Source organism: Rhinichthys klamathensis, unplaced genomic scaffold, assembly GCF_029890125.1.
Source record: "Rhinichthys klamathensis goyatoka isolate OS25496 unplaced genomic scaffold, OSU_Roscu_1.1 h1tg000630l_1, whole genome shotgun sequence".
Classification (NCBI taxonomy): domain Eukaryota; kingdom Metazoa; phylum Chordata; class Actinopteri; order Cypriniformes; family Leuciscidae; genus Rhinichthys; species Rhinichthys klamathensis.
Window position 1 is genome coordinate 616,514 of NW_026607077.1, and position 27,308 is coordinate 643,821.

Genomic DNA, 27,308 nt, shown 5'->3' on the forward strand with positions numbered 1-27,308 from the left:
CTAGACGTGGCGGGGATAGTACAGAGGTTTTGAGGGTTTCAGAGGGTATCGGGAAGAGGCGGGTAGATTTATGCGCCCTGTCCCGAAGGGGGCTACCCCCACAGGGCTGGGCGCAAGACCATCAGGACTTTTTCTTTTTGGAGATAATGGTCCTGAGGTCTTGCCTTTTTGGAGGCTGCTGAAAGTGATGAGCTGGTCCCCAGTCTTGACGAAGGGAGCGCGGCTCGCCACACTTTGTTTTTGTGCCTTACATTTAGAAGGACCGGGGCAAAGCTGGGTGGCCGGCAGCCCCTCCCCCTGAGTGTGGCGAGGAAGGAATTGCACAAAAGCTTCCTCGTGTTTCTTCACCTCCCGAAACCTGCTGACGACTGTGTTCACAGAGTCACCAAACAAGGTGAAAGGTGAGATTGGGGCATCAAGCAGGAACAATCTGTACATGTCCTTGATGCCTGTGCGATTCTGCCACAGGTGCCCCCTGTGCTAGCCAAAGCAACCTTTGAACGGTTCCTTTGAATGTCAGGATCGGAATGCAAAAAGTATAGTCTTCCTTTTTATAGAATGCCATCATTGAAGACACCCTTTGAAGCTAAACGCAGACGTTAATAATGCAAGTCACAGACAGGACTGATGAAATTGATGAGATTAGTCTACCCTTAAAGCATGAATTTGATGTAAACTGTAAGTCTACATAATAAGGACCTCACATATGAAGTTCATAGGGGACATACATACATAGCAGTAACAGCATGAAATAATATTTAAACCTATAACATTTTACATAGATAACTTTTAAAGATAAAATTATCATCTCACAATTCTGACTTTTTTTTCTTCTTTTTTTAAGAATTGTGAGATATAAACTCTAATTTGCAAGAAAATAAAGTCAAAATTGTGAGATATAAACTCAAAATTAACTTTTTAAAATTATTTAATTGCTTGGCTTCCACAGACTGCTACTGCATAACTGTTATTAAGTGCCACAAAAAAAGAATTTCTGTTTGCAAACACAAAACAGGACTATAGGCAGATGAGTGTGGATCAGTGCTCACCGTTGATGTGGCGGCCGCTGTAGGAGTGACTGTAGAGGCCGTAGGAGTGAGTGTAGATGCTGTAGGAGTGACTGTAGACACCGTAGGAGTGAGTGTAGACGCTGGAGGAGTGAGTGTAGACGCTGTAGGAGTGACTGTAGACACCGTATGAGTGAGTGTAGACGCTGGAGGAGTGACTGTAGACACTGGAGGAGTGAGTGTAGACGCTGTAGGAGTGACTGTAGACACTGGAGGAGTGACTGTAGACGCTGTAGGAGTGACTGTAGACGCTGGAGGAGTGAATGTAGACGTTGTAGGAGTGAGAGTAGATGTTGTAGGAGGGACTGTAGATGTTATAGGAGTTAGTCTAGAAGCTGTAGGAGTGACTGTAGACGTTATAGGAGTGAGTCTAGACGCTGTAGGAGTGACTGTAGACACTGAAGCAGTGACTGTAGACGCTGTATGAGTGACTGTAGACACTGAAGGAGTGACTGTAGACGCTGGAGGAGATGATGCTTTAGTGCTGGGTGCAGCAGTGCTGATGATGACCGTGGGAGATCTGCCCATTTCTACAGCTGTACCAGTAGCTGCAGTCACTGATATGAATGTGTCTGTGTCCAGGGCAGGTGTAGATGTGTGCGGGGCCGTCGGAGAGGTCGTGGCACTTGCTCTAGCTCTGGCAGAACTAGTGTCTGTGTCTGGAGCAGATCTAGTATCCGTACTGGTAAGAACTTCAGTAATTGCTCGGGTCGTTCTGGTTTTGAATGGCAACATGGTCTGAACGTCTTTGGTGATCTTTGAGCGTCTGGTTGTGGCATTTGTCCATGCGCCATCTGTGTTTGACACTGGTGAGCTCTCAGTCGATGCGCGATCTGCTTCAGTGCGGATGCTGTTACCTTCCGACGGTCCTGTGTGAGAATCTAGAGCGGTCTGAGCTTCAGTGCTTGCATCGGAGGAAACTAAAGGCTCAGTATCCGTTGTGGAGAGTGTGAATCCTTCCTGAGAAAACGGAGGGTTATGGGTCTGCTCCAAAACATCTGAGCTCACGTGAAGCCTGTTCTGGGTGAAGTTCTGAGGTACATGAAGGGTTCTGGTCTCCATCAGAGCAGTGGAGGACACATCAGTGTCCTCATAGGGTGATTCTGTCTCCAGCATTTGAGTGAAGTTCTCCTTCAGGTCTGTTTCAGCTGTTAATGCCGTCAGATCACCTAGACCAGTGGTGGTGGTCCGTTTCTCGTAGGGTGATTCTGTCTCCAGCATTTGAGTGAAGTTCTCCTTCAGGTCTGTTTCGGCTGTGAATGCCGTCAGATCACCTAGACCAGTGGTGGCGGTCCGTTTCGTTCTGCTTCTGACAGTGTGCTGGGTCATGAGAGGGACTGTCCGAGTGGTGATTTCCCCTGTGGATATCACTGTTGAAACTGTGGATGGGCCTGATGGAAAGAGATTGATGTTAGCATTATGCAGCATGTGTTTTTCAAACATAAACCATAATGAAGTTGATGGGCACCAAATGGTAATTCCTTTATTCACAGTTGTTGTGCATTTTTAGCATTTTTTCTAAAATGGTGCAAAAACAATGGAAGTTTAATTAAAGGTATAAAGGAATAAAAAAGGTAATTTCGACTTTATATCCCACAATTCTGACTTTTGTTTCTCGCAATTCTCAGAATTGTAAGATAAAAAGTCACAATTATCTTTTAAAATGTTTTATTCTGTGAGGGAAACAAGCATCCATAAAATCCAGCAAGTCCGAATCATGGAAAAAAAACGCCTCAGTTGCGACTATGACCTCAGTTCCCTGAAGAGGGAACCAGACGCTGCGTCGACTGATGCTGTGGTAATGCTTTGCGTAATGACATCTTGAAGCACATATGAAATCAGTCCAATGGTGTGGTGGAACGTCAGTGGCGGGTGACGTCACAAACCAGGAAACTATAAAGCCTGCCCAAAACAAAGCAGCGCTAGCTTCATAAAAGTCTGAAGTAAGTCACTGACAGGCACGTAGGAGATATGGCAAGATATTTTTTCGTCTCGTTCCCTCTTCAAGGAACCATGGTTACAGATGTAACCGAGGCGTTCCCTTTCAAGGGAACTCGCGCTGCGTCGATCGACACCCTGTAACGGCGAACCGGCAGGGATCGACCAAACTGCTCTAGGAACCTTCTCGGAGGGGGCAGGAATACCAGGACCACTACATTTCCAGGTGGATTCTGAGATATGTGCTCACCGGAGACCGCTGCACCCCCGAAATACTCAAGGTGGAGGGGACCGAAGGACATCGGGCACCGTGTAATGAGGTGTTAACCGCTCTATTTCGGGGGGGGACTGCCCTGATTGGCCTGACCCCTCGGACGTCAGGACCTTTTCCCCGCAGCCTTAGACCCGTCAGATATAATGACCGTCCTCAGATCTGTCTTACCCTTTGAAGGTTGTGGTTGAGAGTGCTTTACCTGTCCCCAATTGTTTTGAGGGGGAGCAAGAGAAGCAACACTGTTTTTCAGTGGCACGGTGTGAGGAGCTGGCTTTAGATGTTTCTTTTCATATCTCTCATGGAGATATGAGAGCGACGGGGGAGGAGCTTCTGGAAAGCAGCCACCTGTTTGTGACAGGGGTACATCCATAAGGACGTTCTTGTCTTTTTCCCTTATATTACTTAGATTGAGCCACAGATGCCTCTCAGTGGCCACCAGGGCTACCATAGAGGCTGATGGTTTTAGCCGTCTCCTTGGTGGCCTTGAGAGATAGATCTGTGATTCGCAAACTGCGTCAGGGCCAATATCACCGCCCTCATACATATCTCCTAATAATTCAGCTTGGTAGGCTTGCAACAGCGACATAGTGTGAAGGCATGCTGCAGCTAGACCAGCAGCTGAATAAGCCTTATCCACCAAAGCTGAAGTCATTCACCTTCTTGGTAGGTAATACCGGGGCCTTTAGGGAAGATTCTGATTCAGAGGAGAGATAGCTCGCGAGCGTCTCTTTCACCTTTGGCATCTTGCCATAACCGTGCTCTTTATAGTTCATTATAGAGGAATAGTGTGATGTTTGTGAACTTTACACTCTATGTGACACTGGTTTAAAAACGGTAGGCCCCGGTGTTGAGGTTGTGTACGAATCTCCTGCTTATCAGCTGGCCATTCAATGCTTAATCTGGCCACAGCTCTAGTTACAACCTCAATAAGCTCCTTATAAGCATGAGACGAGTCATCAGTATCTCGTGCTTCGACACTAACAACATCTAATTCCTCAGAACTAGATAGTTACTGTGTCGGTGCCTCAACTAGGGTGGAGGGAACCACAGCGCGTGCTTCCAAACCCTGGAAAAGGCACTGGATCTATCAGGTGAGGGCAGAGATAAGGCTGGGGCCTGTCTATAACCCTTCTGATAGAGCCATTTGCAAACCCCAAGTCTGAAGTCGCCGCTGTGCCTTGGCAGCAGCTGGACCCGTGCCCTGGGGAAGGCGAGCCTGAGCGTCCTCGTGAAAGAATGCTAGGCGTGATCGGAGCGTCCGCATAGGAAGCACATCACAGCCCTCGAGCGCCGACTGCATGCTTCTCACCCAAACAAGCAACACAAAGGTTGTGTGTGTGTCCACCCGTAAGATAACGAGGGCAGGACTGCACACACACTCTAAACTGCTGCTTGCTCACCATTGTTTCTGATATATATGAGACAGTACAACACCAAATAGACAGATACAGTTTCCCACAGAGCGCTTACTGAAGACACAAAAGCTAGCGCTGCTTTGTTTTGGCCAGGCTTTGCAGTTTCCTTGTTCGTGACATCACCTGCCTCTGACGTATCGCCACACCATTGGACTGATTTCACATGTGCTTCAAGAAGTCATCACGCAAAGCGTCTCCACAGCGTCAATCGACACAATGCGAGTTCCCTTGAAAGGGAATGACATTTCTTGCACATTGAAATACCCAGTGAGTGGTGCTTAAAACATGTTCTAGCAACGTTTTATAACCTGGGATGTTGTATGTAACGTGGCAGTTCAGAAATGAGTGATGCTAAAAATGTAATGCTCCATAGCTTTTGAAAATAACATACCAACCTACACTAAACCTAACCGATAGTGCAAACGTGAGATAAAATACACATGCTGAAGTAACCTTGCCACTTGATCTGCTTCTACTTTGAGCTCTTTTCTGGTGTTTCAACCTCAAAATCTCATAGTTTACAGGTCATAACATAGTTGTGCAAGAAAATGCCTGAGTCTTTATTAATTGTGTGAAAAGGAATAAAAGTCATTTCAGCTGAAAACGGCAGTGATTTGTATGTATAGGTACATCTGTGGAGTTTTAGCGAAAATTTAGGTAGAGGCTCGTTTCCAATGACACGAGTTGAAACCTGAATGTGCTTTTAACAATATGGACAGCATAAATACATACATTATATTATTAAACTAGTATTATATAAATACATCAAGGTACTGTTAGTAACCTCACTGATTACTGTACTGTATTATACTGTAGGCCTGATCACTGTTTGATCATGCCAAATGCCAAAAGCAAGTCAAATCAGCCTAAATGTTACTTCTAAAGGCACGTTTCAGCCACAGAATTTTTTTTAAACAATTCTCTCAGAATTGCACGTTTATTTCTCACAATTCTGACTTTTTTCTCGCAATTGCGAGTTTAGATGAACTCAGAATGGCAAGATAAAAAGTCAGAATTGCGAGAAAAAAATAGCAATTACTTTTTTTTACTCTGTGGTACAAGCTTCCATAGACATAAGTGAAGTTGTGATGGCAGGAAAGTCAGCTGACCTGTGTCGGGGCAGAGAGACGCGGTCACCCGTCGGCCCTCAGAGTTCACCGTCATCATAGACCAGTTGGAGTAGCTCTGCTTGGAGCGCACCACCACCCGCATACCCTGCTTCTTCAGGAACAGCCGCGTCTCTGCCAGTCCGAAGACCCCTGGGCTGTCGTAACACGTCCACGCGGGTGCTGTGTGGCAGTCGCTGAGCTTGACCAGCCGAGCGTGGTGCGGGACGGCGGCGCTCTGATCGGACCATAGGCACCGGGACAGCAGCGTGTGGTTGAGTCTCCTGTCGCCGGTCCAGATCCACTGCTGAGACGGGTCGCTCTCATCACACATCCTCAGCACCACCACACTCACATGCGCGCTCAGACACAAGCCTTTAGTAGTGTGTGCGATCAGAAAGCCACCTGCCAGGAGAGAAAACGATTGATCATCTGAGTAACTCGCTAACACTTTGCAATATGGGTGCACTAATATGCATTAATTCATGCTTAAAGTTTCCCTGTAGTCAAAAATGTTATCCCTTAAAACTCATCTTTAATCACCAAAATTATGTATTTTAATGTTTTTCCTTGAAAAAAATTCTTCATGGTTTAAAATATCTTGAATGTAACTCGACACCCTTGCCTCATTTAGTATTTGTGGTTCTATGAATATGCAAATAAGCCCCGCCTCCACTCACTCACTCAGCTCAGAGATCCACTGGTTGACGATCACACGTTGATCTGATTGGTTACAAGGTAGTTTGTGACGTCAGAAACACCAGCGATTTCAAACCGGTGCTGCGTCTCAATTCGCCTACTTATAATACGCCCTAAAATGATGTTCTCTTTTGGTGAAGAAAAAGTAGACATAAGCTTTGCAACAAACTATCACGTCATACAATTGCGTCTTTAACGGTAGCTCTCTGTCGCATCCTGTCACAGTAAACAATCATCTAGTCACAGTTAACATTCTCCACATTTCATTTATTTTCATGCCCTACTGTATCGGAGAGAAATGCAGAAACTGATCTGCAGTCGCGGGTCTTTCATGCAGAGACTCATATTAAATAATGATGCATTTAAAAGTTAATGCCCAAAAGGATCTTTATAAAAGTCCGCATTGTTATTGCAGATGAAATTTAACACGGATAACATTAAATAAATATTTTTTTGTATCAGGTTAAACCTTGATTATTAATCACTCAAACCTTTATCTAAACCTCTCACCGTCAGTCGCGCATATCCGCCATGTTTTGTAGTTTTTTAACACTTTTAACACTTAAACACTTTTACTTGTGTTTTTAGTTCCTCCTCCAAAGTGCAATGGGTTGTGGGTAATATTAGCTGTTATAGTGAGCACGGATCCACCCTTAAAAAATCCACCTAAAATGTTAGACCATCAGGGGACTTCTGGCATAGGCCTATACTCTTTTCAACATACTTTGGGACACACTTATTTTAATCTCACATTAGGATGTATAGTATGGACATTAGGATGTATAGTATGGACATTAGGGTGTATAGTATGGACATTAGGGTGTATAGTATGGACATTAGGATGTATAGTATGGACATTAGGATGTATAGTATGGACATTAGCATGTATAGAATGGACATTAGTATGTATAGTATGGACAATAGGATGTATAGTATGGACATTAGGGTGTATAGTATGGACATTAGGGTGTATAGTATGGACATTAGGGTGTATAGTATGGACATTAGGGTGTATAGTATGGACATTAGGATGTATAGTATGGACATTAGGATGTATAGTATGGACATTAGCATGTATAGTATGGACATTAGCATGTATAGAATGGACATTAGTATGTATAGTATGGACAATAGGATGTATAGTATGGACATTAGGGTGTATAGTATGGACATTAGGATGTATAGTATGGACATTAGGATGTATAGTATGGACATTAGGATGTATAGTGTGGACATTAGGATGTATAGTATGGACATTAGGATGTATAGTATGGACATTAGGGTGTATAGTATGGACATTAGGATGTATAGTATGGACATTAGGGTGTATAGTATGGACATTAGGATGTATAGTATGGACATTAGGGTGTATAGTATGGACATTAGGATGTATAGTATGGACATTAGGGTGTATAGTATGGACATTAGGGTGTATAGTATGGACATTAGGGTGTATAGTATGGACATTAGGGTGTATAGTATGGACATTAGGGTGTATAGTATGGGCATTAGGATGTATAGTATGGACATTAGGGTGTATAGTATGGACATTAGGATGTATAGTATGGACATTAGGGTGTATAGTATGGACATTGAGACCGTGTTTTTGAGATTGTCTTTGGTTCACTGCAGTTTTAAGCAGAAAATACTCAGCAATGCTGTCGACTTATGAACTTACACATGGTTTGTCTTAAAGTATATTAAACACACCACATACAGTAGACACATAAACTACATTAAACACTGGATGTTCACCACAGAGGGACTTTAACTAACGCACAGATTATTGTCTGACTCATCAAGAACTGATACTGCATCAGACACTTTCTGTAATAAGCCTACTGACTGAATCTCTTCACAACCTCATAGCAATCAATAACAGAAGTTGTTTATATCATACACACACACACACAAGTTTTAGATTGGTAAGATTTGTAATGTTTTTAAAAGTAGTCTCTTCTGCTCACCAAGGCTGTGTTTATTAAAAACAGTAATATTGTGAAATACTATGACAATTTAAAATGACTGTTTTCTATTTTAATATTTTAAAGTGTAATTTATTCCTGTGATAAATCATAACTCCAGTCATCAGCGTCACATGATCCTTCAGAAATCACTCTAATATGATGAATTGATGTTCAAGAAACATTTATGATTATTATCAGTGTTGAAAACAGTTATTTACATTTTGTTTCTGAATTCTTTGATGAATAGAAAGTTTAAAATAACCGCATTTATTTAAAATAGAATATTTTGTAAGATTATAAATGTATTTACTGTAACTTTTGATCAATTTAACTCATCCTTGATGAATAAAAGTATTGATTTCTTTTATTTATTTCCCCCAAAAATAAAATAAATTCTTACTGACCCCAAACGTTTGAACGGTAGTGTTTAATGTTACAAAAGCTTCTATTTCAGATAAATGCTGTTCTTTTGAACTTCATATTCATCAAATAATCCTGAAATAAGAATGTAAAAAACTGTTTTCAACACTGATAATAATCATAAATGTTTCTTGAGCATCAGATCATCATATTAGAGTGATTTCTGAAGGATCATGTGACACTGAAGACTGGAGTAATGATGCTGAAATTCAGCTTTGATCACAGGAATAAATTACACTTTACTGTATATTCACATAGAAAACAGCTGATTTACACTGGAGTAATATTTCACAATATTACTGTTTGTTGTATTTTGAATCAAATAAATGCAGCCTTGGTGAGAAGAGACTTGTTTTAAAAACATTCGAAATCTCACCGATTTAAAGCTTTGGAGCAGTAGTGTATGTACAGTATATACTGTGCCTATGACCCAGGCTTGTGTCCTCTGCAGTGGACATTATATTTCAGTGGAGGACTCTGACACCGTACACTTCATCTCTGGGTGTCCTGTGAAGAGCCGGCTCAGAGATATCAGAGATAGCAGATGTTTGCGGTTTCACCGGGACAACATCTCCTCCATGGTCTTAAAAATGACTGACATTACTTTAGTGCTCAAATGCAGCACTCTTATGGAAATATGATCATATATTATTTAGATATTTCTAATCAAAATATGAATTTATGTTACAAAAAAGAGCATTGATGTCATACATGTCCACTCACTGTAGAGACACCAGGACTTAAGCATGTTTATTAGGCGTTTTGGGAGACACAACAAGTGAACAGTGAAAAAAATTAAACATCAATATTCCTATGAAATACTAGATATTATTATGAAAATGTTGCCAATTATTTCTCCCATTATTACACTTCTTTTTTCATTAGAATTTGCCCCAAGAACACAATAATATACATTAGATAGAGTGTACAGACACATTGTATTGAATGGGACTACACACGTATGGCCATTTTACCCACATATTGCATAAAGTAAAATGGTATATCAATTAATTCCAGTATACAACATACACTGTAAAAAAATGTCTAACCTACCTACTCAAAATTTTCTGAAATCGCCTAGTATGAATTAATACATATTAGTACACTCGTATTGAAAAGTGGGTAACACTTCCTTTTACAGTACAGTACTTACGTGTACTTACAGTGTACTTACCTAGAAAGTACTGGCTAATATAAGGTAAGTACATGGGTTAGGGGTAGGTTCAGGGTTAGTACCTAGTTATTACTAGGGTGGCCATACGTCCGGATTTTAAGCCCCCTGTCCGGCACAGCCTCAAGCCTGACACTCATTTGTCCTCCTTTTTGGAGTTGCGCTGAATTGTTTAAAAAAATGGCCACCCTAGTTATTACCCAGTAATTGTAATTACTATAATAAGTACATAGTATGTCCATGAGTAACAGGACTGTAAAAGGAAGCGTTACGGAAAAGTGTTACTAATATCTCTGAATATTATCTCAATCCTGGTGAAGATTGTCATAATATCGTAACATAAATGTCCAACTTCATCATTTTGGTCACCTTGTGGTAAAGAAAGTCTGAGTTGAGAAAGTCTTATAGATTCCATCACAATAATTTCACGAACATCAGCCAATATAGGATCTCTATAGTGTGTGTTTACAGATGTTCTGCATATTTAGAAGCATTCAGAAGGAGTTTTCCATTCCACTGCGCTACTTTTAGATGTTCTGTGTAGCGGCGCTAGATGGACGTGTTTGACCGCTGCGCTCTCGAGGACGACACAGCGTCTGTTTCCCGTCCCCTTCCACTAGTGTTAGCGCTTCAAATCAGAAAAATCACGACTAGTGTTAGCGCTTCACATCAGAGAAATCACGACTAGTGTTAGCGCTTTACATCAGAGAAATCACGACTAGTGTTAGCGCTTTACATCAGAGAAATCACGACTAGTGTTAGCGCTTCACATCAGAGAAATCAAGACTAGTGTTAGCGCTTCACATCAGAGAGATCACGACTAGTGTTAGCGCTTCACATCAGAGAAATCACGACTAGTGTTAGCGCTTCACATCAGAGAAATCACGACTAGTGTTAGCGCTTCAAATCAGAAAAATCACGACTAGTGTTAGCGCTTCACATCAGAGAAATCACGACTAGTGTTAGCGCTTTACATCAGAGAAATCACGACTAGTGTTAGCGCTTTACATCAGAGAAATCACGACTAGTGTTAGCGCTTCACATCAGAAAAATCACGACTAGTGTTAGCGCTTCACATCAGAGAAATCACGACTACTGTTAGCGCTTCACATCAGAGAAATCACGACTAGTGTTAGCGCTTCAAATCAGAAAAATCACGACTAGTGTTAGCGCTTCACATCAGAGAAATCACGACTAGTGTTAGCGCTTCACATCAGAGAAATCACGACTAGTGTTAGCGCTTCACATCAGAGAAATCACGACTAGTGTTAGCGCTTTACATCAGAGAAATCACGACTAGTGTTAGCGCTTTACATCAGAGAAATCACGACTAGTGTTAGCGCTTCACATCAGAGAAATCAAGACTAGTGTTAGCGCTTCACATCAGAGAAATCACGACTAGTGTTAGCGCTTCACATCAGAGAAATCACGACTAGTGTTAGCGCTGCACATCAGACAGATCACGACTAGTGTTAGCGCTTCACATCAGAGAAATCACGACTAGTGTTAGCGCTTCACATCAGAGAAATCAAGACTAGTGTTAGCGCTTCACATCAGAGAAATCACGACTAGTGTTAGCGCTTCACATCAGAGAAATCACGACTAGTGTTAGCGCTGCACATAAGAGAAATCACGACTAGTGTTAGCGCTTCACATCAGAGAAATCACGACTAGTGTTAGCGCTCCACATCAGAGAAATCACGATTAGTGTTAGCGCTTCACATCAGAGAAATCACGACTAGTGTTAGCGCTCCACATCAGAGAAATCACGACTAGTGTTAGCGCTGCACATAAGAGAAATCACGACTAGTGTTAGCGCTGCACATCAGAGAAATCACGACTAGTGTTAGCGCTTCACATCAGAGAGATCACGACTAGTGTTAGCGTTTCACATCAGAGAAATCACGACTAGTGTTAGCGCTTCACATCAGAGAAATCACGACTAGTGTTAGCGCTCCACATCAGAGAAATCACGACTAGTGTTAGCGCTTCACATCAGAGAAATCACGACTAGTGTTAGCGCTTCACATCAGAGAGATCACGACTAGTGTTAGCGCTCCACATCAGAGAAATCACGACTAGTGTTAGCGCTTCACATCAGACAGATCACGACTAGTGTTAGCGCTTCACATCAGAGAAATCACGATTAGTGTTAGCGCTTCACATCAGAGAAATCACGACTAGTGTTAGCGCTTCACATCAGAGAAATCACGATTAGTGTTAGCGCTTCACATCAGAGAAATCACGACTAGTGTTAGCGCTCCACATCAGAGAAATCACGATTAGTGTTAGCGCTTCACATCAGAGAAATCACGACTAGTGTTAGCGCTTCACATCAGAGAAATCACGACTAGTGTTAGCGCTGCACATAAGAGAAATCACGACTAGTGTTAGCGCTCCACATCAGAGAAATCACGACTAGTGTTAGCGCTGCACATAAGAGAAATCACGAAAAGTGTTAGCGCTTCACATCAGAGAAATCACGACTAGTGTTAGCGCTTCACATCAGAGAAATCACGATTAGTGTTTGCGCTTCACATCAGAGAAATCACGACTAGTGTTAGCGCTTCACATCAGAGAAATCACGATTAGTGTTAGCGCTTCACATCAGAGAAATCACGACTAGTGTTAGCGCTCCACATCAGAGAAATCACGACTAGTGTTAGCGCTGCACATAAGAAAATTAACGACTAGTGTTAGCGCTTCACATCAGAGAAATCACGACTAGTGTTAGCGCTTCACATCAGAGAAATCACGACTAGTGTTAGCGCTTCACATCAGAGAAATCACGACTAGTGTTAGCGCTTCATATCAGAGAAATCACGACTAGTGTTAGCGCTTCACATCAGAGAGATCACGACTAGTGTTAGCACTTCACATCAGAGAAATCACGACTAGTGTTAGCGCTTCACATCAGAGAGATCACGACTAGTGTTAGCGCTTCACATCAGAGAAATCACGACTAGTGTTAGCGCTTCACATCAGAGAGATCACGACTAGTGTTAGCGCTTCACATCAGAGAAATCACGACTAGTGTTAGCGCTTCACATCAGAGAAATCACGACTAGTGTTAGCGCTTCACATCAGAGAAATCACGACTAGTGTTAGCGCTTCACATCAGAGAAATCACGACTAGTGTTAGCGCTTCACATCAGAGAAATCACGACTAGTGTTAGCGCTTCACATCAGTGAAATCACGACTAGTGTTAGCGCTTCACATCAGAGAAATCACGACTAGTGTTAGCGCTTCACATCAGAGAGATCACGACTAGTGTTAGCGCTTCACATCAGACAGATCACGACTAGTGTTAGCGCTTCACATCAGAGAAATCACGACCAGTGTTAGCGCTTCACATCAGACAGATCACGACTAGTGTTAGCGCTTCATATCAGAGAAATCACGACTAGTGTTAGCGCTTCACATCAGAGAAATCACGACTAGTGTTAGCGCTTCACATCAGAGAAATCACGACTAGTGTTAGCGCTTCACATCAGAGAAATCACGACTAGTGTTAGCGCTTCACATCAGAGAAATCACGACTAGTGTTAGCGCTTCACATCAGAGAAATCACGACTAGTGTTAGCGCTTCACATCAGAGAAATCACGACCAGTGTTAGCGCTTCACATCAGACAGATCACGACTAGTGTTAGCGCTTCACATCAGAGAAATCACGACTAGTGTTAGCGCTTCACATCAGACAGATCACCACTAGTGTTAGCGCTTCACATCAGAGAAATCACGACTAGTGTTAGCGCTTCACATCAGACAGATCACCACTAGTGTTAGCGCTTCACATCAGAGAGATCACGACTAGTGTTAGCGCTTCACATCAGAGAAATCACGACTAGTGTTAGCGCTTCACATCAGAGAAATCACGACTAGTGTTAGCGCTCCACATCAGAGAAATCACGACTAGTGTTAGCGCTTCACATCAGAGAAATCACGACTAGTGTTAGCGCTTCACATCAGACAGATCACGACTAGTGTTAGCGCTTCACATCAGAGAAATCACGACTAGTGTTAGCGCTTCACATCAGAGAAATCACGACTAGTGTTAGCGCTTCACATCAGAGAAATCACGACTAGTGTTAGCGCTCCACATCAGAGAAATCACGACTAGTGTTAGCGCTTCACATCAGACAGATCACGACTAGTGTTAGCGCTTCACATCAGAGAAATCACGACTAGTGTTAGCGCTTCACATCAGAGAAATCACGACTAGTGTTAGCGCTTCACATCAGAGAAATCACGACTAGTGTTAGCGCTTCACATCAGACAGATCACGACTAGTGTTAGCGCTTCACATCAGAGAAATCACGACTAGTGTTAGCGCTTCACATCAGACAGATCACGACTAGTGTTAGCGCTTCACATCAGACAGATCACCACTAGTGTTAGCGCTTCACATCAGAGAAATCATGACTAGTGTTAGCGCTTCACATCAGAGAAATCACGACTAGTGTTAGCGCTTCACATCAGACAGATCACGACTAGTGTTAGCGCTCCACATCAGAGAGATCACCACTAGTGTTAGCGCTTCACATCAGAGAGATCACCACTAGTGTTAGCGCTCCACATCAGAGAGATCACCACTAGTGTTAGCGCTTCACATCAGAGAAATCATGACTAGTGTTAGCGCTTCACATCAGAGAGATCACGACTAGTGTTAGCGCTTCACATCAGACAGATCACGACTAGTGTTAGCGCTCCACATCAGAGAAATCACGACTAGTGTTAGCGCTTCACATCAGAGAAATCACGACTAGTGTTAGCGCTTCACATCAGACAGATCACCACTAGTGTTAGCGCTTCACATCAGAGAGATCACGACTAGTGTTAGCGCTTCACATCAGACAGATCACGACTAGTGTTAGCGCTCCACATCAGAGAAATCACGACTAGTGTTAGCGCTTCACATCAGAGAAATCACGACTAGTGTTAGCGCTTCACATCTGACAGATCACGACTAGTGTTAGCGCTTCACATCAGAGAAATCACGACTAGTGTTAGCGCTTCACATCAGAGAAATCACGACTAGTGTTAGCGCTTCACATCAGAGAAATCATGACTAGTGTTAGCGCTTCACATCAGAGAGATCACGAATAGTGTTAGTGCTTCACATCAGAGTAATCACGACTAGTGTTAGCGCTTCACATCAGAGAAATCATTACTAGTGTTAGCGCATCACATCAGAGAAATCATGACTAGTGTTAGCGCTGCACATAAGAGAAATCACGACTAGTGTTAGCGCTTCACATCAGAGAAATCACGACTAGTGTTAGCGCTTCACATCAGAGAAATCACGACTAGTGTTAGCGCTTCACATCAGAGAAATCACGACTAGTGTTAGCGCTGCACATAAGAGAAATCACGACTAGTGTTAGCGCTTCACATCAGAGAGATCACAACTAGTGTTAGCGCTTCACATCAGAGAAATCACGACTAGTGTTAGCGCTTCACATCAGAGAAATCACGACTAGTGTTAGCGCTTCACATCAGAGAAATCACGACTAGTGTTAGCGCTCCACATCAGAGAAATCACGACTAGTGTTAGCGCTTCATATCAGAGAAATCACGACTAGTGTTAGCGCTTCACATCAGAGAAATCACGACTAGTGTTAGCGTTTCACATCAGAGAGATCACGACTAGTGTTAGCGCTTCACATCAGAGAAATCACGACTAGTGTTAGCGCTTCACATCAGACAGATCACGACTATTGTTAGCGCTTCACATCAGAGAAATCACGACTAGTGTTAGCGCTTCACATCTGACAGATCACGACTAGTGTTAGCGCTTCACATCAGAGAAATCACGACTAGTGTTAGCGCTTCACATCAGAGAAATCATGACTAGTGTTAGCGCTTCACATCAGAGAGATCACGAATAGTGTTAGTGCTTCACATCAGAGTAATCACGACTAGTGTTAGCGCTTCACATCAGAGAAATCATTACTAGTGTTAGCGCATCACATCAGAGAAATCATGACTAGTGTTAGCGCTGCACATAAGAGAAATCACGACTAGTGTTAGCGCTTCACATCAGAGAAATCACGACTAGTGTTAGCGCTTCACATCAGAGAAATCACGACTAGTGTTAGCGCTTCACATCAGAGAAATCACGACTAGTGTTAGCGCTGCACATAAGAGAAATCACGACTAGTGTTAGCGCTTCACATCAGAGAGATCACAACTAGTGTTAGCGCTTCACATCAGAGAAATCACGACTAGTGTTAGCGCTTCACATCAGAGAAATCACGACTAGTGTTAGCGCTTCACATCAGAGAAATCACGACTAGTGTTAGCGCTTCACATCAGAGAAATCACGACTAGTGTTAGCGCTTCACATCAGAGAAATCACGACTAGTGTTAGCGCTTCACATCAGAGAAATCACGACTAGTGTTAGCGCTTCACATCAGAGAAATCACGACTAAAGTTAACGCTTCACATCAGACAGATCACGACTAGTGTTAGCGCTTCACATCAGAGAAATCACGACTAGTGTTAGCGTTTCACATCAGAGAGATCACGACTAGTGTTAGTGCTTCACATCAGAGAAATCATGACTAGTGTTAGCGCTTCACATCAGACAGATCACGACTAGTGTTAGCGCTTCACATCAGAGAAATCACGACTAGTGTTAATGCTTCATATCAGAGAAATCACGACTAATGTTAGCGCTTCACATCAGAGAGATCACGACTAGTGTTAGCGCTTTACATCAGAGAAATCACGACTAGTTTTAGCGCTTCACATCAGACAGATCACGTCTAGTGTTAGCGCTTCACATCAGACAGATCACGACTAGTGTTAGCGCTTCACATCAGAGAAATCACGACTAGTGTTAGCGCTTCACATCAGAGAAATCACGACTAGTGTTAGCGCTTCACATCAGAGAAATCACGACTAGTGTTAAAGCTTCACATCAGACAGATCACGACTAGTGTTAGCGCTTCACATCAGACAGATCACGACTAGTGTTAGCGCTTCACATCAGAGAAATCATGACTAGTGTTAGCGCTTCACATCAGAGAAATCACGACTAGTGTTAGCGCTTTACATCAGAGAAATCACAACTAGTGTTAGCGCTTCACATCAGAGAAATCACGACTAGTGTTAGCGCTTCACATCAGACAGATCACGACTAGTGTTAGCGCTTCACATCAGAGAAATCACGACTAGTGTTAGCGCTTCACATAAGAGAAATCACGACTAGTGTTAGCACTCCACATAAGAGAGATCACGACTAGTGTTAGCGCTTCACATCAGAGAAATCACGACTAGTGTTAGCACTCCACATAAGAGAAATCACAACTAGTGTTAGCGCTTCACATCAGAGAAATCACGACTAGTGTTAGCGCTCCACATCAGAGAAATCACGACTAGTGTTAGCGCTTCACATCAGAGAAATCACGACTAGTGTTAGCGCTTCACATCAGAGAAATCACGACTAGTGTTAGCGCTTCACATCAGAGAAATCACGACTAGTGTTAGCACTTCACATCAGAGAAATCACGACTAGTGTTAGCGCTTCACATCAGAGAAATCACGACTAGTGTTAGCGTTTCACATCAGAGAAATCACGACTAGTGTTAGCACTTCACATCAGAGAAATCACGACTAGTGTTAGCGCTTCACATCAGAGAAATCACGACTAGTGTTAGCGCTTCACATCAGAGAAATCATTACTAGTGTTAGCGCTTCACATCAGAGAAATCACGACCAGTGTTAGCGCTTCACATCAGAGAAATCACGACTAGTGTTAGCGCTTCACATCAGACAGATCACGACTAGTGTTAGCGCTCCACATCAGAGAAATCACGACTAGTGTTAGCGCTTCACATCAGACAGATCACGACTAGTGTTAGCGCTTCACATCAGAGAGATGACGACTAGTGTTAGCGCTTCACATCAGACAGATCACGACTAGTGTTAGCGCTTCACATCAGAGAAATCACGACTAGTGTTAGCGCTTCACATCAGAGAAATCACGACTAGTGTTAGCGCTTCACATCAGAGAAATCACGACTAGTGTTAGCGCTTCACATCAGAGAAATCACGACTAGTGTTAGCGCTTCACATCAGACAGATCACGACTAGTGTTAGCGCTTCACATCAGAGAGATGACGACTAGTGTTAGCGCTTCACATCAGACAGATCACGACTAGTGTTAGCGCTCCACATCAGAGAAATCACGACTAGTGTTAGCGCTTCACATCAGAGAAATCACGACTAGTGTTAGCGCTTCACATCAGAGAAATCACGACTAGTGTTAGCGCTTCACATCAGACAGATCACGACTAGTGTTAGCGCTTCACATCAGAGAGATGACGACTAGTGTTAGCGCTTCACATCAGACAGATCACGACTAGTGTTAGCGCTCCACATCAGAGAAATCACGACTAGTGTTAGCGCTCCACATCAGAGAAATCACGACTAGTGTTAGCGCTTCACATCAGAGAAATCTCGACTAGTGTTAGCGCTTCACATCAGAGAAATCACGACTAGTGTTAGCGCTTCACATCAGAGAAATCACAACTAGTGTTAGCGCTTCACATCAGACAGATCACGACTAGTGTTAGCGCTTCACATCAGAGAAATCACGACTAGTGTTAGCGCTTCACATCAGAGAAATCACGACTAGTGTTAGCGTTTCACATCAGAGAGATCACGACTAGTGTTAGCGCTTCACATCAGAGAAATCACGACTAGTGTTAGCGCTTCACATCAGACAGATCACGACTAGTGTTAGCGCTTCACATCAGAGAAATCACGACTAGTGTTAGCGCTTCACATAAGAGAAATCACGACTAGTGTTAATGCTTCACATCAGAGAAATCACGACTAGTGTTAGCGCTTCACATCAGAGAAATCACGACTAGTGTTAGCGTTTCACATCAGAGAAATCACGACTAGTGTTAGCGCTTCACATCAGAGATATCACGACTAGTGTTAGCGCTTCACATCAGAGAAATCACGACTAGTGTTAGCGCTTCACATCAGACAGATCACGACTAGTGTTAGCGCTTCACATCAGACAGATCACGACTAGTGTTAGCGCTTCACATCAGAGAAATCACGACTAGTGTTAGCGCTTCACATCAGAGAAATCACGACTAGTGTTAGCGCTTCACATCAGAGAGATCACGACTAGTGTTAGCGCTTCACATCAGACAGATCACGACTAGTGTTAGCGCTTCACATCAGAGAAATCACGACTAGTGTTAGCGCTTCACATCAGAGAAATCACGACTGGTGTTAGCGCTTCACATCAGAGAAATCACGACTAGTGTTAGCGCTTCACATCAGAGAGATCACGACTAGTGTTAGCGCTTCACATCAGAGAAATCACGACTAGTGTTAGCGCTTCACATCAGAGAAATCACGACTAGTGTTAGCGCTTCACATCAGACAGATCACGACTAGTGTTAGCGCTTCACATCAGAGAAATCACGACTAGTGTTAGCGCTTCACATCAGACAGATCACGACTAGTGTTAGCGCTTCACATCAGAGAAATCACGACTAGTGTTAGCGCTTCACATCAGACAGATCACGACTAGTGTTAGCGCTTCACATCAGAGAAATCACGACTAGTGTTAGCGCTTCACATCAGAGAAATCACGACTAGTGTTAGCGCTTCACATCAGAGAAATCACGACTAGTGTTAGCGCTTCACATCAGAGAAATCACGACTAGTGTTAGCGCTTCACATCAGAGAAAGCACGACTAGTGTTAGCGTTTCACATCAGAGAAATCACGACTAGTGTTAGCGCTTCACATCAGAGATATCACGACTAGTGTTAGCGCTTCACATCAGAGAAATCACGACTAGTGTTAGCGCTTCACATCAGACAGATCACGACTAGTGTTAGCGCTTCACATCAGAGAAATCACGACTAGTGTTAGCGCTTCACATCAGAGAAATCACGACTAGTGTTAGCGCTTCACATCAGACAGATCACGACTAGTGTTAGCGCTTCACATCAGAGAAATCACGACTAGTGTTAGCGCTTCACATCAGAGAAATCACGACTAGTGTTAGCGTTTCACATCAGAGAGATCACGACTAGTGTTAGCGCTTCACATCAGAGAAATCACGACTAGTGTTAGCGCTTCACATCAGACAGATCACGACTAGTGTTAGCGCTTCACATCAGAGAAATCACGACTAGTGTTAGCGCTTCACATCAGAGAAATCACGACTAGTGTTAGCGCTTCACATCAGAGAAATCACGACTAGTGTTAGCGCTTCACATCAGAGAAATCATGACTAGTGTTAGCGTTCACATCAGAGAAATCACGACTAGTGTTAGCGCTTCACATAAGAGAAATCACGACTAGTGTTAGCGCTTCACATCAGAGAAATCACGACTAGTGTTAGCGCTTCACATCAGAGAAATCATGACTAGTGTTAGCGCTTCACATCAGAGAAATCACGACTAGTGTTAGCGCTTCACATCAGAGAAATCACGACTAGTGTTAGCGCTTCACATCAGACAGATCACGACTAGTGTTAGCGCTTCACATCAGAGAGATCACGACTAGTGTTAGCGCTTCACATCAGACAGATCACGACTAGTGTTAGCGCTTCACATCAGAGAAATCACGACTAGTGTTAGCGCTTCACATCAGAGAAATCACGACTAGTGTTAGCGCTTCACATCAGAGAAATCACGACTAGTGTTAGCGCTTCACATCAGACAGATCACGACTAGTGTTAGCGCTTCACATCAGAGAAATCACGACTAGTGTTAGCGCTTCACATCAGAGAAATCACGACTAGTGTTAGCGTTTCACATCAGAGAGATCACGACTAGTGTTAGCGCTTCACATCAGAGAAATCACGACTAGTGTTAGCGCTTCACATCAGACAGATCACGACTAGTGTTAGCGCTTCACATCAGAGAAATCACGACTAGTGTTAGCGCTTCACATAAGAGAAATCACAACTAGTGTTAATGCTTCACATCAGTGAAATCACGACTAGTGTTAGCGCTTCACATCAGACAGATCACGACTAGTGTTAGCGCTTCACATCAGAGAAATCACGACTAGTGTTAGCGCTTCACATCAGAGAAATCACGACTAGTGTTAGCGCTTCACATCAGAGAGATCACGACTAGTGTTAGCGCTTCACATCAGAGAAATCACGACTAGTGTTAGCGCTTCACATCAGAGAAATCACGACTAGTGTCAGCGCTTCACATCAGAGAAATCACGACTAGTGTTAGCGCTTCACATCAGAGAAATCACGACTAGTGTTAGCGCTTCACATCAGAGAAATCACGACTAGTGTTAGCGCTTCACATCAGAGAAATCACGACTAGTGTTAGCGTTTCACATCAGAGAAATCACGACTAGTGTTAGCGCTTCACATCAGAGATATCACGACTAGTGTTAGCGCTTCACATCAGAGAAATCACGACTAGTGTTAGCGCTTCACATCAGACAGATCACGACTAGTGTTAGCGCTTCACATCAGAGAAATCACGACTAGTGTTAGCGCTTCACATCAGAGAAATCACGACTAGTGTTAGCGCTTCACATCAGACAGATCACGACTAGTGTTAGCGCTTCACATCAGAGAAATCACGACTAGTGTTAGCGCTTCACATCAGAGAAATCACGACTAAAGTTAGCGCTTCACATCAGACAGATCACGACTAGTGTTAGCGCTTCACATCAGAGAAATCACGACTAGTGTTAGCGTTTCACATCAGAGAGATCACGACTAGTGTTAGCGCTTCACATCAGAGAAATCACGACTAGTGTTAGCGCTTCACATCAGAGAAATCATTACTAGTGTTAGCGCTTCACATCAGAGAAATCACGACCAGTGTTAGCGCTTCACATCAGAGAAATCACGACTAGTGTTAGCGCTTCACATCAGACAGATCACGACTAGTGTTAATGCTTCACATCAGAGAAATCACGACTAGTGTTAGCGCTTCACATCAGAGAAATCACGACTAGTGTTAGCGCTTCACATCAGACAGATCACGACTAGTGTTAGCGCTTCACATCAGAGAGATCACGACTAGTGTTAGCGCTTCACATCAGACAGATCACGACTAGTGTTAGCGCTTCACATCAGAGAAATCACGACTAGTGTTAGCGCTTCACATCAGACAGATCACGACTAGTGTTAGCGCTTCACATCAGAGAAATCACGACTAGTGTTAGCGCTTCACATCAGAGAAATCACGACTAGTGTTAGCGCTTCACATAAGAGAAATCACGACTAGTGTTAGCGCTTCACTTCAGAGAAATCACGACTAGTGTTAGCGCTTCACATCAGTGAAATCACGACTAGTGTTAGTGCTTCACATCAGAGAAATCACGACTAGTGTTAGCGCTTCACATCAGACAGATCACGACTAGTGTTAGCGCTTCACATCAGAGAAATCACGACTAGTGTTAGCGCTTCACATCAGAGAAATCACGACTAGTGTTAGCGCTTCACATCAGAGAAATCACGACTAGTGTTAGCGCTCCACATCAGACAGATCACGACTAGTGTTAGCGTTTCACATCAGAGAAATCACGACTAGTGTTAGCGCTTCACATCAGAGAAATCACGACTAGTGTTAGCGCTTCACATCAGAGAAATCACGACTAGTGTTAGCGCTCCACATCAGACAGATCACGACTAGTGTTAGCGTTTCACATCAGAGAAATCACGACTAGTGTTAGCGTTTCACATCAGAGAAATCACGACTAGTGTTAGCGCTTCACATCAGAGAAATCACGACTAGTGTTAGCGCTTCACATCAGAGAAATCACGACTAGTGTTAGCGCTTCACATCAGAGAAATCACGACTAGTGTTAGCGCTCCACATCAGACAGATCACGACTAGTGTTAGCGTTTCACATCAGAGAAATCACGACTAGTGTTAGCGCTTTACATCAGAGAAATCACGACTAGTGTTAGCGCTTCACATCAGACAAATCACGACTAGTGTTAGCGCTCCACATCAGAGAAATCACGACTAGTGTTAGCGTTTCACATCAGAGAAATCACGACTAGTGTTAGCGCTTCACATCAGAGAAATCACGACTAGTGTTAGCGCTTCACATAAGAGAAATCACGACTAGTGTTAGCGCTTCACTTCAGAGAAATCACGACTAGTGTTAGCGCTTCACATCAGAGAAATCACGACTAGTGTTAACGCTTCACATCAGACAGATCACGACTAGTGTTAGCGCTTCACATCAGAGAAATCACGACTAGTGTTAGCGCTTCACATCAGTGAAATCACGACTAGTGTTAGCGCTTCACATCAGAGAAATCACGACTAGTGTTAGCGCTTCACATCAGACAGATCACGACTAGTGTTAGCGCTTCACATCAGAGAAATCACGACTAGTGTTAGCGCTTCACATCAGAGAAATCACGACTAGTGTTAGCGCTTCACATCAGAGAAATCACGACTAGTGTTAGCGCTCCACATCAGACAGATCACGACTAGTGTTAGCGTTTCACATCAGAGAAATCACGACTAGTGTTAGCGCTTCACATCAGAGAAATCACGACTAGTGTTAGCGCTTCACATCAGAGAAATCACGACTAGTGTTAGCGCTTCACATCAGAGAAATCACGACTAGTGTTAGCGCTTCACATCAGAGAAATCTCGACTAGTGTTAGCGCTTCACATCAGAGAAATCACGACTAGTGTTAGCGCTCCACATCAGACAGATCACGACTAGTGTTAGCGTTTCACATCAGAGAAATCACGACTAGTGTTAGCGCTTTACATCAGAGAAATCACGACTAGTGTTAGCGCTTCACATCAGAGAAATCACGACTAGTGTTAGCGCTTCACATCAGAGAAATCACGACTAGTGTTAGCGTTTCACATCAGAGAAATCACGACTAGTGTTAGCGCTTCACATCAGAGAAATCACGACTAGTGTTAGCGCTTCACATCAGAGAAATCACGACTAGTGTTAGCGCTTCACATCAGAGAAATCAAGACTAGTGTTAGCGCTTCACATCAGAGAAATCACGACTAGTGTTAGCGCTTCACATCAGAGAAATCACGACTAGTGTTAGCGCTCCACATCAGACAGATCACGACTAGTGTTAGCGTTTCACATCAGAGAAATCACGACTAGTGTTAGCGCTTTACATCAGAGAAATCACGACTAGTGTTAGCGCTCCACATCAGACAGATCACGACTAGTGTTAGCGCTTCACATCAGAGAAATCACGACTAGTGTTAGCGCTTCACATCAGAGAAATCACGACTAGTGTTAGCGCTTCACATCAGAGAAATCACGACTAGTGTTAGCGCTTCACATCAGAGAAATCACGACTAGTGTTAGCGCTTTACATCAGAGAAATCACGACTAGTGTTAGCGCTTCACATCAGAGAAATCACGACTAGTGTTAGCGCTTCACATCAGAGAAATCACGCCTAGTGTTAGCGCTCCACATCAGAGAAATCACGACTAGTGTTAGCGCTTCACATCAGAGAAATCACGACTAGTGTTAGCGCTTCACATCAGAGAAATCACGACTAGTGTTAGCGCTTCACATCAGAGAAATCACGACTAGTGTTAGCGCTTCACATCAGAGAAATCACGACTAGTGTTAGCGCTTCACATCAGAGAAATCACGACTAGTGTTAGCGCTTCACATCAGAGAAATCACGACTAGTGTTAATGCTTCACATCAGACAGATCACGACTAGTGTTAGCGCTTCACATCAGACAGATCACGACTAGTGTTAGCGCTTCACATCAGAGAAATCACGACTAGTGTTAGCGCTTCACATCAGAGAAATCACGCCTAGTGTTAGCGCTCCACATCAGAGAAATCACGACTAGTGTTAGCGCTTCACATCAGAGAAATCACGACTAGTGTTAGCGCTTCACATCAGAGAAATCACGACTAGTGTTAGCGCTTCACATCAGAGAAATCACGACTAGTGTTAGCGCTTCACATCAGAGAAATCACGACTAGTGTTAGCGCTTCACATCAGAGAAATCACGACTAGTGTTAGCGCTTCACATCAGAGAAATCACGACTAGTGTTAGCGCTTCACATCAGAGAAATCACGACTAGTGTTAGCGCTTCACATCAGAGAAATCACGACTAGTGTTAGCGCTTCACATCAGAGAAATCACGACTAGTGTTAGCGCTTCACATCAGAGAAATCACGACTAGTGTTAGCGCTTCACATCAGAGAAATCACGACTAGTGTTAATGCTTCACATCAGACAGATCACGACTAGTGTTAGCGCTTCACATCAGAGAAATCACGACTAGTGTTAGCGCTTCACATCAGAGAAATCACGACTAGTGTTAGCGCTTCACATCAGAGAAATCACGACTAGTGTTAGCGCTTTACATCAGAGAAATCACGACTAGTGTTAGCGCTTCACATCAGAGAAATCACGACTAGTGTTAGCGCTTCACATCAGAGAAATCACGACTAGTGTTAGCGCTCCACATCAGAGAAATCACGACTAGTGTTAGCGCTTCACATCAGAGAAATCACGACTAGTGTTAGCGCTTCACATCAGAGAAATCACGACTAGTGTTAGCGCTTCACATCAGAGAAATCACGACTAGTGTTAGCGCTTCACATCAGAGAAATCACGACTAGTGTTAGCGCTTCACATCAGACAGATCACGACTAGTGTTAGCGCTTCACATCAGAGAAATCACGACTAGTGTTAGCGCTTCACATCAGACAGATCACGACTAGTGTTAGCGCTCCACATCAGAGAAATCACGACTAGTGTTAGCGTTTCACATCAGAGAAATCACGACTAGTGTTAGCGCTTCACATCAGAGAAATCACGACTAGTGTTAGCGTTTCACATAAGAGAGATCACGACTAGTGTTAGCGCTTCACATCAGAGAAATCACGACTAGTGTTAGCGCTTCACATCAGAGAAATCACGACTAGTGTTAGCGCTTCACATCAGACAGATCACGACTAGTGTTAGCGCTTCACATCAGAGAAATCACGACTAGTGTTAGCGCTTCACATCAGAGAAATCACGACTAGTGTTAGCGCTTCACATCAGAGAAATCACGACTAGTGTTAGCGCTTCACATCAGAGAAATCACGACTAGTGTTAGCGCTTCACATCAGAGAAATCACGACTAGTGTTAGCGCTTCACATCAGAGAGATCACGACTAGTGTTAGCGCTTCACATCAGACAGATCACGACTAGTGTTAGCGCTTCACATCAGACAGATCACGACTAGTGTTAGCGCTTCACATCAAAGAAATCTGCTTTACAATCACTGATGAGAGATTTATTATTCTGAGAGATCATTTTAAGATCAGCGATTGTAAAGCAGAATTCTCTGATTATGAACAGCTGAAGGTTAATTTTGAAAATTGAGAGATTTATTGTGTTGAGATTGGCAAGATTAAAGTTTAAAGTAACTATTCATCATATATTGATGTATACAGTATGACATCATATGTTAATATAATATAATAGCACCATTAATAAAAACATTATACAAGTTAATTAAACTACTCAGTAACTTATGAACACTCAAAAATGATTATGAAAATATAAAAAATAAAAAGTAATGACATTGCTAACAACTATAATGTACATTATAATGATAATGAATGTAATAATGTAATTAGTTGTTATGAATGTACATACTGTTAATGTGATGATCAGTTCAGCTACCCTGCAATAGTTTCAACAGTTCAAAGCAGATTTTCGATACGTTATGCCCTAAATTAATACATGATTAACTAACTTTATTTTTTCTATGTACATTTCTGAAATGCACTTTCTGTAAAGCTGCTTTGAAACAATATGTATTGTGAAAAGCGCTATACAAATAAATTTGAATTTAATTTTCCCTAAAACCAGAAAATTCAACGAGCCAGAAGAGTACAGATTGATATATTAATACTCACTCAAAGCAGAAAACCGCTCCAGTGTGAATAAGAGGAGAAAGAGCGTCCCCATGTTCCTGGCTGTGAGTTTCTCTGACCAACTGAGGGTTCGAGCGCTCCGGAGGAAACTCATTCAGGGGAAGGAAAAGTCATGACCGGCGTTTCCTTCTATTCAACAGTGTGAGGCGAGTGACAGTACAGGGATCTCACACGCCTCAGCCTGGGCACATCATGACACGCACGCCACCTTGGCTGGAATGAGGGCCATTAAATATTAGTATATGAAGTTGAATCTGTGTTGACAACTGGTCTCTGCTACGCATGTTCGAAATATTATACAATATAATGGAAGTTCAGTCCAGTTGAAG

The 27,308-nt window shown here is 43.0% G+C and overlaps 1 protein-coding gene across 1 annotated transcript; it reads right to left on the reverse strand.

Moving 5' to 3' along the window:
• On the reverse strand, window positions 1–27,101 carry LOC130076139 (mucin-2-like). The gene is made up of 4 exons (XM_056241110.1): window positions 26,962–27,101; window positions 5,804–6,205; window positions 1,050–2,458; window positions 1–480 (listed from the first exon to the last, which is right to left on the reverse strand). The coding sequence occupies exons 1-4, from the start codon at window positions 27,071–27,073 to the stop codon at window positions 1–3; spliced, it is 2,403 nt and encodes an 800-aa protein (XP_056097085.1). The 5' UTR covers window positions 27,074–27,101.
• Window positions 27,102–27,308: the final 207 nt, after the last annotated feature.

Excerpts from the sequence above, each read along its gene's own strand:
- LOC130076139 (XM_056241110.1), bottom strand. The coding sequence starts at position 27,073 with ATGAGTTTCCTCCGGAGCGCTCGAACCCTCAGTTGGTCAGAGAAACTC. Across the intron at positions 6,206-26,961 it reads GGAGCGGTTTTCTGCTTTGA|GTGGCTTTCTGATCGCACAC; the intron begins GTGAGTATTAAT and ends CTCTCCTGGCAG. Across the intron at positions 481-1,049 it reads CAGCGGCCGCCACATCAACG|CACAGGGGGCACCTGTGGCA; the intron begins GTGAGCACTGAT and ends TGCTTTGGCTAG.